At 34.6% G+C, this 17,443-nt stretch overlaps 2 protein-coding genes across 5 annotated transcripts in view; one reads left to right on the plus strand and one right to left on the minus strand.

The window, feature by feature from the left end:
- The window catches only part of nAChRalpha6 (nicotinic acetylcholine receptor alpha6), a 78,110-nt gene extending 76,447 nt beyond the window's left edge, over positions 1-1,663 (minus strand). For all 4 annotated transcript variants that reach the window (XM_090103223.1, XM_090103221.1, XM_090103224.1 and 1 more), the window contains exon 1: positions 1,584-1,663. In XM_090103223.1, the coding sequence (XP_089959349.1) occupies positions 1,584-1,629 (46 nt within the window). In that variant the 5' untranslated portion in view covers positions 1,630-1,663. The remainder of the gene's footprint in view (positions 1-1,583) is intronic.
- Positions 1,664-13,667: 12,004 nt separating this feature from the next.
- LOC149908082 (15-hydroxyprostaglandin dehydrogenase [NAD(+)]-like) lies at positions 13,668-16,542 on the plus strand. Its single transcript, XM_090102644.1, has 5 exons — positions 13,668-13,763; positions 13,866-14,102; positions 14,973-15,149; positions 15,923-16,083; positions 16,371-16,542. Exons 1-5 carry the CDS (start codon positions 13,668-13,670, stop codon positions 16,516-16,518), a joined length of 819 nt encoding a protein of 272 aa, XP_089958770.1. The 3' UTR covers positions 16,519-16,542.
- Positions 16,543-17,443: the final 901 nt, after the last annotated feature.

A 17,443-nucleotide genomic window follows, 5' to 3' on the forward strand; every position in this document is an offset into this window, starting at 1 on the left:
TTCTCAATTGACTATAAGATTCAATGTTAGAAAACCAGCGAAAATAACAAGAAAACTGAGAAATATTGTTCCCTATTCTTTTGTAGTCAAAAGAATAGGGAACAATATTTCTCACTTTTCGTGTAATACATAAAAACATTAATATTTAATGCAACGTATCCCGTACCTTGACCTGATCTTAATTCCTAAGTGCTCTGCAGATTCGTTGAACCTCAAACCTATGTCTAACTTTACTTGTAAATTTAGATTTTATGTCGCTATAAAACTAGACGCCCCCGTGATACGCAGCTACATATATTATTCAGACGGGTCTGGGAGTTTTTAAGAGATTCGTGTAAACCTTTTACTGCCGAAATCAAATCTTGAATGTAGCTTTATGGAGTGAACGACTTCTCGGGATTTACAAACTTGGCACAACTCTGGAATGACTTTGGGGAAAAACTGCTTTGTTTTCGTCTCATTTGCTTAAGAAAGACACGAGTGCTGAACCTGTCCATTTGTTTTTGTTAGAACTCAGATCCTTTAAATTATTCTTTGTCTGAAATACTGAATTTATTATAGGATAAATCTTAACTATAGAGCTAGGCGTTCGAGTTGGTACTTTTGCTTCTTTTAGTTATTAAATTATAGATATTAAATTTTATATAAAGAAACACTTGAAGTTAGGCACTTCCATATGCAGATTTCAAATGCGACCACATTAATATTTTTTTCTACCATTTAATTTTTTGAAATTTTTCATATTGTGATAATTTTTTTAACCTATCGCTTTGCTAAGAAATATTTTATCTTAGTAAAAATATTTGTGTCCATTGGCATTGGTTAAAAAAAGGATTTAATCATTTAACTCTATATTATATCAAACACCATTCGCCTTATAGTTGGTAGAGTCGTGTCTATATTTAGCTGTGATATTTACTCAATATTAAGTAGGGTACTTGTCAAAGTGCCACATTAGCAAGCAATATTGCTTTGCATAAATAACATTGCTGAGTATCGTGACAGTCGCGTGATTGATGTACACTCAATCGTACCTTTCATACACCATCAACAAATAGCTTCCATTTCGTGTATAACGCCTAATCTATTATTACCCCGTTTGTGGGTAGGCTATAACTCTCTAAACCGTGCCGTTACATTATATCTAACTATAATAGATGGCACATTAAGTCCTATATGTCCTTACTAGATGATTAAAATATGTCATTTTAGTTGAGTAAATGAAGGTAGTTTAATATACGTAACATAGACGTAACTGTATATCAAAATTATTTTATGAAATTCCATGAATACGAATAGGCTAGCTGCTTTCCTAAGAAAACAATCAAAGAATCGAACTGTGAACAATAAAGTTATCAACGTTGAACAAAGACAGAGACGCTTCGATAAGGGAGATAAGGGTAACATCATAATCATCCCACCCGCTGTGCTCTCATGCGACCCGTGCCGCTCCAGTCGGCCGATCATGGATGAGCTACCTTACCGATACCACATCCTGGGACACACTCACAACACCTCAGCTCATCGATTGATAAACAAACGCGGGGGCGCGGCGGACGCCTGTTGCGCGTCACGAGACCTACCGGGCAAGAGGGCGAGGATCGCCAAGGCCGCCAGCATGGGGGCCATGGCGGCGACGCGCGGGCATACCACACCCGCGCCCGCTGCGCTAGCACGCCGGCGCGCTCATGCGGCCCACTGACAAACACGGCCGGCCCGAGCGGCGCTCGGCGCGGGACTGACCCCGCCGCCGCTGCCCACCCTCGCACATCCCCACTCCCCCGCACTCGCGGCTGCGCAGCCTTCAGGTGCGCGAAACCTGAGCCCTGCCCCTTGAAAAATCCTGAGATCGCATAGTGAAATCAAAAACTCGTTATACACTTTCGTGTGGGAGAGGTAATGAGGGCCAGTGGCTAATAGGTGCAAGGATAAGTAGGCCAGCGGGCGCAAGGTCGGCCCGGGAGAGTCCCCGGGCGCCCTTCGCGAAATCATTCGTGTAATATTAATCAGAGTGAGTTAACCGCGGATATCTCGTTCATCAGCGGCTCTCACTTTCAATTAGCGGAATGCTTCTTGGCATCAAGAACGTAGAGCTGAGTGAGGCTTTATAAAAAATACCAACTCCAATGGGATTAAAAGTGAAGAATTCACGTTATGATTCGACAACATGTTAACTGAAGTTTCATTATTCAGTTAAGCTGACGGAAGTCGCTCAATGAGAAATTTTAGATGCTAAGCTCTACCTTTTTTTTACTTATTTAAGTATTATGAGTCTTGTAATATTAATTTAGAAACTCTTAATTCTAATAATTGGGCTCAACTACTTTAAAATGAAATTATACGTTTACAATTTCAAATAGTTATTAGATACTAGCTTACCGCCCTCGGCTTCGCCCTCTTTGTCTGCAACCTAATAAATTATATACTAAAACCTTCCACTTGAATCACTCTATCTATTAAAAAAACCGTATCAATATCCGTTGCGTAGTTTTAAATATTTAAACATACATAGGGACATAGGGACAGAGAAAGCGACATTGTTTTATACTATGTAGAGATGCCATCGCCCATGTGAACACATAAATCCTATAGCACTCAATGATCACGTACATATCCAACTTAGAATGAATTTTAGATACAGTACAACAACAACTAACAAATAAACTGCTCAGTCTTATATTCAAATCTATTTGTACCAGTAGGTAGGGTCAACTCATCTAATTCTGTGACAAAACAGAATATGAAAAAAAAAACAGGTTAAACTTTATAAATTTTATTTTTATTTTTAATAGGAACAATCTTCTATTTATCAAATGGAGCAAGTGTAATCTAAACACATATGAATTAACTCAGCGTAAAATGAGCTTAATCAAACCGCGATGACTTGTCTAATTCTGTGACAATCACCATAATTCGGTGATAGTACTTCTCTAATTCTGTTATAACCGAATTAAGTGAGTATTTATTATTTTTTAACACAAAAGTAAAAAAAAAATACAATTAATAAAAAATATAAACATATTGAAAGTAATAATTATGTATTTATTTATTAATGAGAAATTATCAAAAGAGGGGAACCATAAAAAATTAATATTGGACTTTATAATTGTTTGTGTGAACAGTGTTAAGACTCATTTTTGACTGCAGAATATTTTGAATTGCGGATGTCAGCGTTGTTTCATTATATTTTCTATTTTTATTTTTGTCTTCCTCCATGCTGTCTAAAATAAAAAAAAATAACTCACTTAATTATGTGATAAAAAAATAACGGACTTTTTTACAATGCTTGAAAGCGATCCTACTTTTAAACCTGAGTAAAAATAAATATTTTCTGACTTAAACGACTAACATATACCTACAAATAGATTTAGTTTAGGATAGCCACTTATTGAGTAAAGCTCTCTAACATTACGCTACAACATGCAGAGCAGTGAAAAAACTGAAAAAAATATTTTTTTATGTAGGTAAAACCACAAAATAGCATTTTGATAAAAATTGCAGGAGTAATATGTATGTTTGTTAACAATCCCCTAAAGTACCAACCTTACAAAATAAATGTTCAAAAAATCTGTTGGTCCTTTACAAAACGTCAAATAAAAAACACCTTAAAACATTATTTTCCAACTGCTTCTCATTAAAGGCAATACTTTTAGCATTTTCATCTTCTTTAATTACAAAGCATCGTATATTAAAGATTTTTTAACTTAAAAACAGCGTTCGGAACGTTTCAACAGTAGCTAATGGCGTACCGTTGATCATTTTTACAAAGGGCCGGCGTTGCTTCACAAAATACACGCGAATTCCCTTTAACTAATTGGTTAGTGAAAATGTAATTATAGGGCATTACTCTGCCTGACAAGAGGGAGCTGTAATTACAAGTACAAATTATTTTCACACTCGTCAACTTAGAATAATAAATAATTTAATTTGTCTTTCTAGAGTAGTGTTCCGTTCGCTCCGTTTAAAACGACATGTTGGCAAGATGAATTAAATTATAGCAGCTGTATATCACACATCTTATTGTGTGTAGTAGGCCGTAGGAAGTAATAGTCATTGTTGGATTTTATGGGGAATATATTACGTTCTAACAGGAGTAAACTACAAACTAATAATGATGTGATTGTATATTCGAAGGAAGTAAAGTGTAAATCAAAACTCAGCTCTCAATTATCAACTTGGTGCATATTCATAGCCTGTCATACAAGCCTTAATAAACGTCACAAAATTAAGATTAATTAGGTCTTACACGATGTCTCGCGTCAGACACTAATAATACACTATACAGATCGCAGGCGATAGGTTGTTAATTTTATAAGAAAATCCTTACTGCAGCAGTTCAACATACTATAACTAAAATGACAAAGATTACAACGATATTAATAGACGCGCGCTTTGTTGAACTAATATTTTATATTGAGCTTTTTCATATTTTTATACTCTAGACATAATTCTTAAGAAATCTATAAAAAAATATTGGTCCTTTACAAAATAGACCCTACAGCAGGCTTGTAATTACTGAACTACAACTTCTTATTGAAAGAGATGGACCTGAATATTTTCTAAACGAAAGGACTAAATTAAAATAGCGTGTAGCCGATGCCTTTTAAAAATATAAGCACTACTCTAAAAAAATTACTTTGGTTTATAATCGACGTTCTTACTGTTACAAAATAAAAAAAAATTAATTTAATAGATGTGAAAACTAGTAATTGGCACTTATATCTCTCTCTCTCTGAAATTGAAACCGTAATATTATGTCAACATAGGGTGCCCATACATCATCACTAAATAGTATAAAACAAAGTCGCTTTCTCTGTCCCTATGTCCCTTTGTACGCTTAAATCTTTGAAACTACGCAACGGATTTTGATGCGGTTTTTTTTAATAGATAGAGTAATTCAAGAGGAAGGTTTATATGTATAATAACATCCATTAAATAGTGGAGAAGTACTGTTATTTTTGAGGTTTCTAATGTGATGTCGTAAATAATTATAATTTTTCCGCTTACATTGCAAACGCAGGCTACGCGTTTTATCAAAATATTGTACTAAGTACCTATTGTACACATTGAAAAGGTCTACAGAAAAGTACGCGATGGTATATGTCTATCTCTTATGGATAACCCACAATAACTTTTTTTGTCATTTACTTTTTACGACAAATAATGGTTAATTTTCGAAGCGATTTTAACCAATACAGCATTAATCCTTAACGAATTAAATACCTTGAATACATTGTTCATTTAATATACATCTATATGGCCCTTTACACCGTATTATTTAAGTGAATATTTTCGAAGATAATACAGATTTAAAAATTGCGGGACGTAGCGTTTGCGGCGGTACCGGCCGGCCGCCATTGCACCCGTGCGAAGCCGGGGCGGGTGGCTAGTTTGTAATAAAAGTACAAAAGTATAATGCTAGCTCTTCACTCTCGTCGAGGTTAGGCGAGGCGAGGTTTAGCGAGGTTAAGCAAGGCGAGACAACACGAGGTTGTATCCATCTTCACTCTCGCCTTCGTTCATTTCTCTCTGTGTCGCGAGCATAATGGACGTGCTCGAAGTGACACGTGCCGCAACTCTATGCGTCTTTGCGTATATGAATTTTGTTAAAGTATATCACACTTAAAAAGTTAAAAAGCGTTGGAGAAGAAGGCGATGGTGGATAAAATCTATGCATGATATAACATCTATATACTGATTGACTGAACGCGAGAATGTGGACGCCGCACCTCGCCTCGTCTGCTCTCGCGCCTCGCGTCCTTTGACTCGCGCCCAAAAACCGACTCCAGACGGAGACCAGACGAGGCGAGACGAGGCACGGCGATGTGACGCGAGGGCTCCGACTACACTCTTGTGCTCGCGCTCCCTCGCCTAACCTCGACGAGAGTGAAGAGCTAGCGTAGTTACAAAAACAGCAGGATTGTTTATTTTCTACAAAATGCTTTCTACCTATGGGCTATGGCGGCCTCTTTTTTCTCTCAGTTTGGCGTGTATGATAATCCCTTCAGTTACCTTCCTTCCAACTTCCACTACATTATATACAAATCTGACTAACTGTCAGATTTTTCAAAAATTATAAAGCAAACTCAAAAGCAAACTCCAAAGCTCTCCATGTCGTGTCCTACTCGGGTCTTCCACGCAAGCCTTCACATTCTTCGGGGTAACTGTTCGGGGCGATGGCCCCTTTCAGTGATAGCAACGCCGCCTGCTACTACAGGCGGGGCACTGGGTGGGACCGGATGGTCCAAGGTGTCATGTCCGGGAGGTATCCTGCTGCAGTGCGATCGAGTCCGCGAGGTATCGCGAGCGATCTGCGACCTGCTGCAGGGGGGAATGTCCGTGTGTGCTTCACCCGCCGCTCAGTGTCGTATTTTGATAGCCTATGAACCAAACTTTTATTCAAATTATATAACGTTAATTTTGGTCTTAATATTTAAATTTTATATTTATTTTGTCCATTACTGGATGCTTGTCCACGACTGGTGCCGTTACCTTATGTATATTCAATAAAAGTTAAGTAGTAAGTAGTAACTACTATGCAGTCACTATTCCACGCGGACGAAGTCGCGGGCACAGCTAGTCTATACTAATATTATAAAGAGGAAAAGTTTGTAAGTATGTATGTATGTATGGTTTTCACGCAAAAACTACTGGACCGATTTCAAAAATTCTTTCACCATTAGAAAGCTGCATCTTTACTGAGCAACATAGGCTATATTGCATTTTCAAAAATATTAGAGATCCTTACCAAAAACGCAATAATGTAACCCAAGGTGTAAAAAAATCCTCAATAAAACTTCTGTCATCGCGTGCGCTGCGGAATCTATTGAAGATAGAACAAAAAAATGTTCTACGGTATTATAGAATGGATCAATATCTACAAGAAAGTCCGCGATACTATATGTCCATCTTCAGTAGTTATGTTACTACAACAACTTTTTTACGTTTTCAAAGTAAATAGAAGTGCCGACAGTAATCAAACCATGATATCCATACACATATATTAATCCTTATCCCATTAAATGATGTTTTATTATAGACTGTTTCAATACCAGCAAAATACTTTTAAAATGAAAAGAATTGTATATTCCATTCAAAAGATATAACGAATTTTTAAATTATTGTATACTGTTCGAGCAGGCCGTAGTGCGGGGGTCACGGAGGAATTCTACCAATATGCGTCTTGACGGAACACAGTGGGGTTTTGGTCGGTAGGAATCCAACATAACCCACGGCCCCGGAGGCCGTGGCTATCTATGAAAGATTTCCCCACTAAAACAAAAAAAAAAAAGGCCGTAATGCGGGACGGGGTAAAGGTGATTTTCATGTGATTAAAAATTAAACCTATAGTCCGACCTATAGTAGACTTTTCACTGTAACGATATCGCTATCTATGCGGGTGAAACCGCAGGGCATTGCTAGTAATAATAAAATAAATATGTACCTAGTTACAAAAACAGCAGGATTGTTTATTTTCTACAAAATGCTTTCTACCTCTATGGCGGCCTCTTTTTTCTCTCAGTTTGGCGTGTATGATAATCCCTTCAGTTATCTTCCTTCCAACTTCCACTTCTACTACATTATATACAAATCTGACTATCTGTCAGATTTTTCAAAAATTATAAAGCTCAAAAGCAAACTCCCAAGCAAACTCCCAAGCTCTTCATGTCGTGTCTTTCCATTCAAAAATTATATCAGTATACAACAAAAAATTTCACTAGCGCGATTCAACTCGACTCAATAGCGTATAGCGACATCTATTTTCACTGAACTAAGTTACTTGTTCATATAGCATTTTTCTCTACGTTATTTAATTATTATTGAGATGATTTCTGGAACAAAATGTTTTAACTATGTTCCTAAATTTTAATATGATAGAATAAGGCCAGGTAAGGCAACCTCAACTTATAACTTAGAGCATATTTGAAGTAAAACTTCTTTATCGGGGTTGGAAAAAAATTTAGTGTAACATTTTTTCGTTACGCGTGACATTTTTCCGTTACGCGCCATATTTATCTTATCCCTACCACGCGTTATTCGACGTATTTCTGTAAAGTTGCATATAGTAAATTATTTTTTGAAAAATAAGGTCATAAAGAAGTTTCACTTCTTACGTGTGTACACTAGTACACGCACACATTTTTTTTTATTGAAGTGAAACTTCTTTATCGGGGTTGGAAAAAAAATTAGTGTAACATTTTTTCGTTACGCGTGACATTTTTCCGTTACGCGCCATCTTTTTCTTATCCCTACCACGCGTGATTCGACGTATTTCTGTAAAGTTGCATATAGTATGTAAATTATTTTTTGAAAAATAAGGTCATAAAGAAGTTACACTTCTTACGTGTGTACAGCAGTAGTTTCTATATAGAAGAGCCGGCAAGAAACTATATAATTGCTCTTTAAAAGTGTTATCAATTTTGCAAAATTTCTCATTTAGATAATACTAGATTTGTGACCGCGGCTTCGCCTGCGTTCTAAAAGAAAAACCCGCATAGGTCCCGTTCCTGTAGGATTTCCGGGATAAAAGCCTATGTTTTATTCTGGGTCTTCAGCTACTTACTTTTACATACTAAATTTCTTTGTAATCGGTCCAATAGTTTTTACGTGAAAGAATAACAAACATGCATCCTCACAAACTTTCGCATTTATGATATTACTAGCGACCCGCCCCGGCTTCGCACGGGTGCAATGCTGATACTAAATACACTACAGAAAAACTGTGAACGCGTTGTATATAAAAACATAGCGGCCCGCTCCGGCTTCGCAGTTCGCACGGGTATAAAATAGATAGCCGGGCGGCCGGCCTGTAGCGCTGCAAACGCTACGTCCCGCAATTTTTAAATCTGTAATATCTTCGAAAATATTCACTTAAATCATACGGTGTCAAGGGCCATATAGATCTATATTAAATGAACAATGTATTCAAGGTATTTAATTGGTTATGGATTAATGCTGTATTGGTTAAAATCGCATCGAAAATTAGCCATTATTTGTCGTAAAAAGTAAATGACAAAAAAAAGTTATTGTGGGTTATCCATAAGAGATAGACATATACCATCGCGGACTTTTTTGTAGAACTTTTCAATGTGTATAATACTTGGTACATTATTTTGATAAAACTCTAGGGTTCAGCCTGCTTTAGCAATTTAAGCGGAAAAAATGTAATTTTTTACGACATCACATTAGAAACCTCAAAAATAACAGTACTTCTCCACTATTTAATGGATGTTATTATACATATAAACCTTCCTCTTGAATCACTCTATCTATTAAAAAAACCGCATCAAAATCCGTTGCGTAGTTTCAAAGATTTAAGCGTATAAAGGGACATAGGGACATAGGGACAGGGAAAGCGACTTTGTTTTATACTATGTAGTGATAAGTAGGATGTAAGAGCACTGTATGTGTATGGTGGTTCGCTAGAGCATTCCATCTTTTAAATTATATGAATACTAGCGACCCGCCCCGGCTTCGCACGGGTGCAATGCTGATTCTAAATACACTACAGAAAAACTGTGAACGTTGTATATAAAAACATAGTGGCCCGCTACGGCTTCGCACGGGTATAAAATATATAGCCGGGCGGCCGGCCGGTACCGCAAACGCTACGTCCCGCAATTTTGCACGCCTCATAAGCGAAGCGTTGAGGTGGGTACTACTGTCACTTCGCGCAAAACATCTGATTTTTCAAACTTAAAATGTCTTTATGTATCATACATTGCACTTGTAAGATAATACATACACACACATATTAAGAAAAAACACTATTTTTAACGTTCATGATATTTTTGATGTCATTTTTGTTATTTAAACTAGTTAACACGATAGCGACCGAAATACTTTACTAATCGAGTCTTTTTTTTTCTCTTACGCTTGAGTATACTCAGGAATAGAACCCTTTCATTTTTCAGGGTCTGATTCGATGTGGTTTAATTGTTATTAAATAAACAAAAATAATAATTAATAAATATTTTTTAAAAAAAAAATTATGCACTTTTGGATTTTCCAAATTATTTAAATCTGTAATATCTTCGAAAATATTCACTTAAATCATACGGTGTAAAGGGCCATATAGGTCTATATTAAATGAACAATGTTTTCAAGGTATTTAATTGGTTAAGGATTAATGCTGTATTGGTTAAAATCGCATCGAAAATTAGCCATTATTTGTCGTAAAAAGTAAATGACAAAAAAAAGTTATTGTGGGTTATCCATAAGAGATAGACATATACCATCGCGGACTTTTCTGTAGACCTTTTCAATGTGTATAATACTTAGTACATTATTTTGATAAAACTCTTAGGGTTCAGCCTGCCTTTGCAATGTAAGCGGAAAAAATGTAATTTTTACGACATCACATTAGAAACCTCAAAAATAACAATACTTCTCCACTATTTAATGGATGTTATTATACCTATAAACCTTCCTCTTGAATCACTCTATCTATTAAAAAAAACCGGATCAAAATCCGTTGCGTAGTTTCAAAGATTTAAGCGTACAAAGGGACATAGGGACATAGGGACAGGGAAAGCGACTTTGTTTTATACTATGTAGTGATAGTGAAGTGATGATATATAACACTGTGTCACTGTTTTACAAACCTCAAAACCATATCTATTGTGTAGACATTTTTTGTCCAAATTTGATTTATTCACTTTGATAATTCGAAAAAAATAATATTCATATGATACTAAAAGATATTCACACGGGTGAACGCACTCTCCATTCATTTTCATGTATGAATGACGAGGCTCATTGTGTCAGCCGGAGTGCATAGTAACAAAACTATTTCATTGGAAAACACTTCAAAAGCCAGCTTTTTACAGGCATGAATGAAATTCTTTGATGATAAAAGAGAAGGGAAATTTACGTATTACGTAAATAGTTTAAAGTTGAGGCTTCAAACATGCATTTTCATTTTGCTGTGAAATAAATTGGTGTATATTTATTACTGGTGAAATATAAAAGGTATTAGGTAATTTTTATAATGTATTTGTCTTCCTTTTTACATTAAAGTTCATGTAATTTTATATTGTAGTCGCATCTTCAATAACTTAAAAATATAAAATATCAATCGTTATCAATATTATATCTATATCTATACTAATAATTAAAAGAGAAAAGGTTTGTAATTATGTATGTATGGTTTTCACGCATAAACTACTGGACCGATTTCAATTTCTAAAAATTCTTTCACCATTAGAAAGCTGCATCTTCACTGAGCAACATAGGCTAGATTTTATCCAGGAAATCCCACGGGAACGGGAACTATGCGGGTTTTTCTTTGAAAACGCGGGTGAAGCCGCAGGCGGAAAGCTCATAAAATATAATATTATATGCAGGCAAGGTATTCCATTCCTTCACAGTTCGCACTTTAAAAGATTACGCAAAACCTGTACTGTGAAAGCTCGGTATGTTTACGAAATAAGGTTGGTCCAAACTCTACATAAGTAATAATAAAAAAGTGTGTGCGTGTAACCTTTACGCGCGATTGAAGTAAAACGCACATGTCAATATAACCTTGTTATTGAATATTATAAAATGTCGCAATTGTCAGAAAATTTATTTTTAATTTACTTATTTTAAAAGTAATAAATAAACAAGTATATTTAGAGATTTTCAAAAAATTTTGCAATTTAAAATAATGTTTTTAAAACTGTTGAATTTTTCATTCACTTTGCTATTCACAATTGATCCGTTTGAAAATTTGAAAATAAATAATCCTAATTGATTATGATATTTGCCCCTAGCTGGCGTATAAGTCAAGAAGCGTGTAGTATATGACATATACTTACAACCAATCAGAATTATTATTTTTAAATGGCGGAAGCTACACAGCGTTACTTCCGTCAGAAAAAAAATCTGAGTTACTCCCTAGTCGCGCCTAAAGAAGTTTTACTTCAAAAACTTAATTTATAGTCAGCACAACGAATACTACTTTTAAATACTTACTTTTAATTAAAATTCTGTTAATTATCATTTCAGGTACAAATCTTCCGCGATTCCTAACTCATCAGAAACTTGGCGACTGAAAAGTTAAGTACATAGTAGAGACTTAGAGAGAAGAGAAGCAAATGAAATATATACAAATGAAATATATGTCATATAAACAAATAATATGTTAAAAATGTAACATAAGAAAACGTAACTTAATCTTGTGACTCCCAATTCTGTTTGATTTGATGACATTTCCTAGTATCATATCACAAACAACCTACATTTTTACAATCAATTACAATATCAATTACATTATCATCATACAAGGTAAACTAGCTAAACAATAGTTTGTTTAATTTATGAAACTTCACCAGAAATCCGATTTATATCAAAGTTTTTGAAAATTAGAGCAGTTAATATAGGTACATTATATTACTTTGTCCGCGTTTCCGCTTTGCCCGCCTCTTTGGTACAGTGGATGACGCATGAGTGTAGAACCGAGGGGTCCTGGGTTCGAATCCCGGTGGAGACGAAGAAAAAAAAGTCTCGGTCTGGCAGGATACAGAAGGCTGATCACCTACTTGTCCCTAAAGAAAATCGATCAGTGAAACACATGTATAATGCATCTGCCCCTTATCCCACTAGGGGACATTGACTTCACTTTTTATTACTTTCTAAAAAAGCTATATTGTGTAAAATTTTCCTAGGTACCTAGGTATGCTGCATATAGATATCTACTCGATATATACAATTTTATTTCTATTATACAAATCTCACATCTATACATATTTTAAATTAACCTATGACATCGCAAAATGGCGGACAAACTTAAAACATTGTTTACTTAACTAGACTTCATTTAGAAGCGCTTCGAAACGACCCTATTCTTGGTTGGATTGTACCTACAAACATACGACAAACAAAAAATAAAACCGGCCAAGTGCGAGTCGGACTCGCGCACCGAGGGTTCCGTACATTGCTGTTTCTTTTGATTGCGTTGACATAGAAGTTTGATTTTGTTACAGCTTAAAGGTATTATAGACCTGAGTATTTGGTATGAATTTCAATTTAATACCTCTACGCGTTTATGAGGAAATGTGTAGTAAGTTTAAAATTATTAAAAAAAATATATTATGTGATGTAACTAAAAATTTATGGTTTTCGTAATTTTTCCTTTGTCTATGCTATAAGACGTTGCTTCGTACCAAATTTCAAGATTCTGAGTTCACGGGAAGCACCCTGTAGGTTTTGATTCCCTTGCAAGTGTCGAAAATTTGCGGCATAAACGGCTGTATCTTTTGATTGCGTTGGCTTAGAAGTTTGATTTTTTCACAGCTTCAAGGGACAGTAGACCTGAGTAATTGATATAAATTTCAGCTTCATACCTCCACGCGTTCCTGAGAAAAAGGGTCTTGACAGACGGACGGACGGACGGACGGACGGACAGACGGACAACAAAGTGATCCTATAAGGGTTCCGTTTTTTTCCTTTTGAGGTACGGAACCCTAAAAATGCTATGAATTAAAAAAAATCAGAAGAAAAAAACATACGTATAACTTTAAAATGATTATGATTGAGAGATCCAATTTTTCGTCATTACCACCACCTATATATATTAAAATGAAGGTAAATGACGGGCGCACATTTGGAATTGCGTACTTTAAGCTCGTGTACGCTTTGAAATTGATATTAATATAAACAATACAAATAAATTCGAATATATCAATATGAATAGTTTAGAAAATAAAGTGGCCATAGTGACGGGCGGAGCTAATGGTATTGGGGCTGAAATCGTTAAGGCCTTTTTACATGAAGGTGCAAAGGCAAGTAAATAGTTTAAGTACAATTTAAGTTTTCTTAATTTTTGGGAATAAAATCATATGTGAAATGAGTTGATTTTAAAACAGATCGTTATCTTTAAACAGGTAACAATTTTAGATATCAATGAAAGCGCGGCGAATGATTTGGTACATAAATTGGCCGGAAAACATGGCAAAGATAGAATACAGTTTATAAAATGTGACGTTAGTAAGGAGGATCAACTACTGGGCGCATTCGAAAAAGTCACCAAGAAGTTCGATTATATTGATGTTATAGTCAATAATGCTGGCATAGCTGACGAATCATTTGAAATGTATAAAAAAGAAATCGATTTGAATTTCGTAAGTAAAACTTATAATGACTATCCTTTGATTATCCTTTTAAAACTTGGGCAAATTCATAAGCTAAGGGACTTCTAAGGCAATAATTTATGGGTCAATATGGTAGTTAATTGTACAAAATATTTTTGAAGTGAAAACTTCTTTAGCGGCGTTGAGCACTTTTTCTGTAATGGGTATAAAATCTTAAACTCGCGTCAGGACACGTGACCTGATCGAAAAAGCGTAAGACGGATGGATATCAAACATGCTCAACGTTAATAATCAAGTTTTTACTTCAGCCGGCACTCCCGGAGTGCAACCCGTCTTTTTAAAGTGAAACTTTTATTACATCGTCTCAAACTTTTTGATCTGTGTAGCGCATGTCGCGTGTATGGCGGCTGCCGAGTAGGTATACCTACTCGGCAGCCGACCGACACGCGACATGCGCTACACAAAGCAGTGTTCGGAACCGTTCGAACAGTTTCACTTTTACCGTGGTTTCATAAAACCACACAACATTTTTTTTTAATAGTATATTAATTTAATACCATGTAAAACTATACGAGTAGGATTTAAGAAACAAAATACCATAAAGAAAATAAAGCACTCCAGTTTTCTTGGTCAATGTTTATCTTAAAAATGTGTCAAAACTATCGGCAAAACTTTTGCGAACAACTTTTTATCAGTGAGCGTAAAAATATCGTTACTTTCTCGCTTCGCTCACTTTTCTTCGATAAATAATTTGAAAAGTGTGTAATAAATTATATTAGGAATCGTTTTACAAACTTAATTTGTTATAATCACAATAATTATGTACGTTGCTTTTGTTAATTATCTTGATATTTATAGCAGCATGATTCATACATTAAAATAATTTGTTACATTCGCTAGACTGCAGTTATAACTTCATCAATAAGAGGTATCGAGTTTATGCGTAAGGACAAAGGTGGTAGAGGAGGCACCATCATCAATGTATCCTCGATCAGTGGTCTTTTGAGGATATCTCCTGGTCTTTTCTTATACGGTGCTATCAAGAACGCTTTGGTCTACTTTGGAAGCTCTATTGGGGTAAGTTCTTTTAAATCATTTATAATTAAGCTTATAAATTGCGATTTTTAATTTTGCTTAGACGTTGTAGCAAATTTTGTGTTATAATTTTTACATATCATGGAATGCTGTGCCCCACTGTTTTACCCGCATTGCTCCGCTCCTATTGGTCTTAACGTGATGATATATAGCATATAGCCTTCCTCACTAGATGGACTATCTAACCGTGAAATAATTTTTCACATCGGACTCGTAGTTCCTGAGATTTGCGCGTTCAAGCCAATAAACAAACTCTTCAGCTTTATAATACCTATTAGTAAAGATGACAATATGAATGTTCATTTGTACAATTTTATTTTCTTAATAGTAAGTATCATAATATATCTAAATGCAAAAAGCTTTCCAAATTACTTGTGGAAAATGGAACAAGGCTAAATATTTCCGGTTTAGCACGTTTATATGATGGACTCCATTGTACAGTGGAGTGGCTGCCACGGTAGTGCGCTAGCTTTTATTATCCTTTTGTAATATCTAAATAAATGTCTCACCACGTTCTATCCTAGTAATATTATAAAAAGTTTGTAAGGACGGATGGAGGTGTGATTGTTACTATTTCAAATACTAAACTAATTTTGATAATACTTGGCCACACTTGGCAGTGATGTAGAATGTAGATTAAGTATCAGAATAACACATAGGGTATAGAGAAATACTGCCTTATATTCGTAGGTTCGTCCCCTTTCCAAAATTGATCTTATGAATTTATAAATTTTTGCCCATTTATTTTTTTACAGATGAAAGAATATTATTCCAGAACCAATGTGAGGGTGATCACAATTTGTTTCGGAGTCACGCAGTCAAATATAATGCTGACTACAAAAAGCTTTGATGAACAGATAAATCGTGATGGTGAACAAATTATGCGAAATATTGCTTTAAGAAGTCCTGTCCAACCGTAAGTAGTTACCATTATGCACTTATAAACAAAAATGAAATGCATAAAATATATATTTAATTCTAGAATCTAGGCGTATTTACAAAAACAATAACTTATGTATAGCCTATAGCGTACCTCGATAAATGATCTTTCTAACACTGAAAGAATTTTTCAAATGGAACCTGTAGTTCCTGAGATAAGCGGGTGCAAGCAAACAAACAAACTCATAAGCGTTATATTATAAAAAGGCTATTATTTTATTTAAAATAAATAAAATACTTATTTTAATTGTTATTTTTTTTCAGTGCGGAAGTAGCAGCTAAGGGAGTAGTAGAAAGTTTCACAAATGGTGAAAGTGGAAGCGTCTGGCTTGTGAACAATGGAAGAATTTGCGATATCACTGACAATATAGACCAAGCTTTCGAAGTTATGGCTGAAAAAATAAATGTTTGAAAAATTGATCATGTATTTTTCAGAGATTTTTTTGTAATTTCAGAGATCGCTGATAAGCGATAAGGTTGCCTTATGTACTATGCATTTTTTTCCATTTCTTTTAATATTATGTAATTCTTTTAATGTAATGGTACATAAAATTGTTAAATAAATAAATATTTTTATTACTTGTAGTAGGAATACACACAGCGAATTTCAGACGAATGATGATCTTTTAAATCATTTTATTTAAATGATAGTCTGTGTATATTATATTTTTTTTATTAAATTAGTTATTTTATGCATAGGTAATTAAAAATGTTACTTTAATTAGCACCCATTTTTTAATAGGATCCTGCAGTCCTTTTCACTCTTTAAATTACTTTAATGTTAATAATTGTTAATGTTTAGACATTTTTTTTATTATAAATGTTATCAGACTTCATATACTTACCTAAATTATATTTCATAAAATTTGCAACGAATTATATTTTTAAACCATCAGTGATACAAGTTAGCAAGTGTGCATAAGCCAGTGCAAGGAAATTCATAGATATTATTCCGGAGGGCGGAGACTAGTTATTTATTTATGTATTACCAAATCATGTAAAATTAATTCAAATCCTTTTGGATTCTCCCCGATTACTGCTACTACCTATATAATAACGTATTTATTTTTTGTACTTATATCACTTTTGTTACGTCACATGAACATCAAATTATGAAATAGGAGATAGATATTTTCTTTACATTAATATAATTATTGTTGATAATATAAATTATAACAATGATTATAACCTTACAATTATAACTATAAGCGGTTGGATAAAGTAAAATGTGTTTAATAAATTAACAAATAACTAAGGTACGTTAAAATTTTAAATTAAAACCAGTTATTTTAGCATTTAAATTGTTCTATTAAATTTGTTATTTTATCATAGGTTTT

Source organism: Colias eurytheme, chromosome 6, assembly GCF_061535395.1.
Source record: "Colias eurytheme isolate Ceu_HAF_F1 chromosome 6, ilColEury1 Martin Lab GWU primary, whole genome shotgun sequence".
NCBI classification, from domain to species: domain Eukaryota; kingdom Metazoa; phylum Arthropoda; class Insecta; order Lepidoptera; family Pieridae; genus Colias; species Colias eurytheme.

Coding starts and splice junctions, on each gene's coding strand:
- LOC149908082 (XM_090102644.1), top strand. CDS start 13,668: ATGAATAGTTTAGAAAATAAAGTGGCCATAGTGACGGGCGGAGCTAAT. Junction 13,764..13,865: donor TTTTACATGAAGGTGCAAAG/GCAAGTAAATAG, acceptor ATCTTTAAACAG/GTAACAATTTTAGATATCAA. Junction 16,084..16,370: donor TTAAGAAGTCCTGTCCAACC/GTAAGTAGTTAC, acceptor ATTTTTTTTCAG/TGCGGAAGTAGCAGCTAAGG.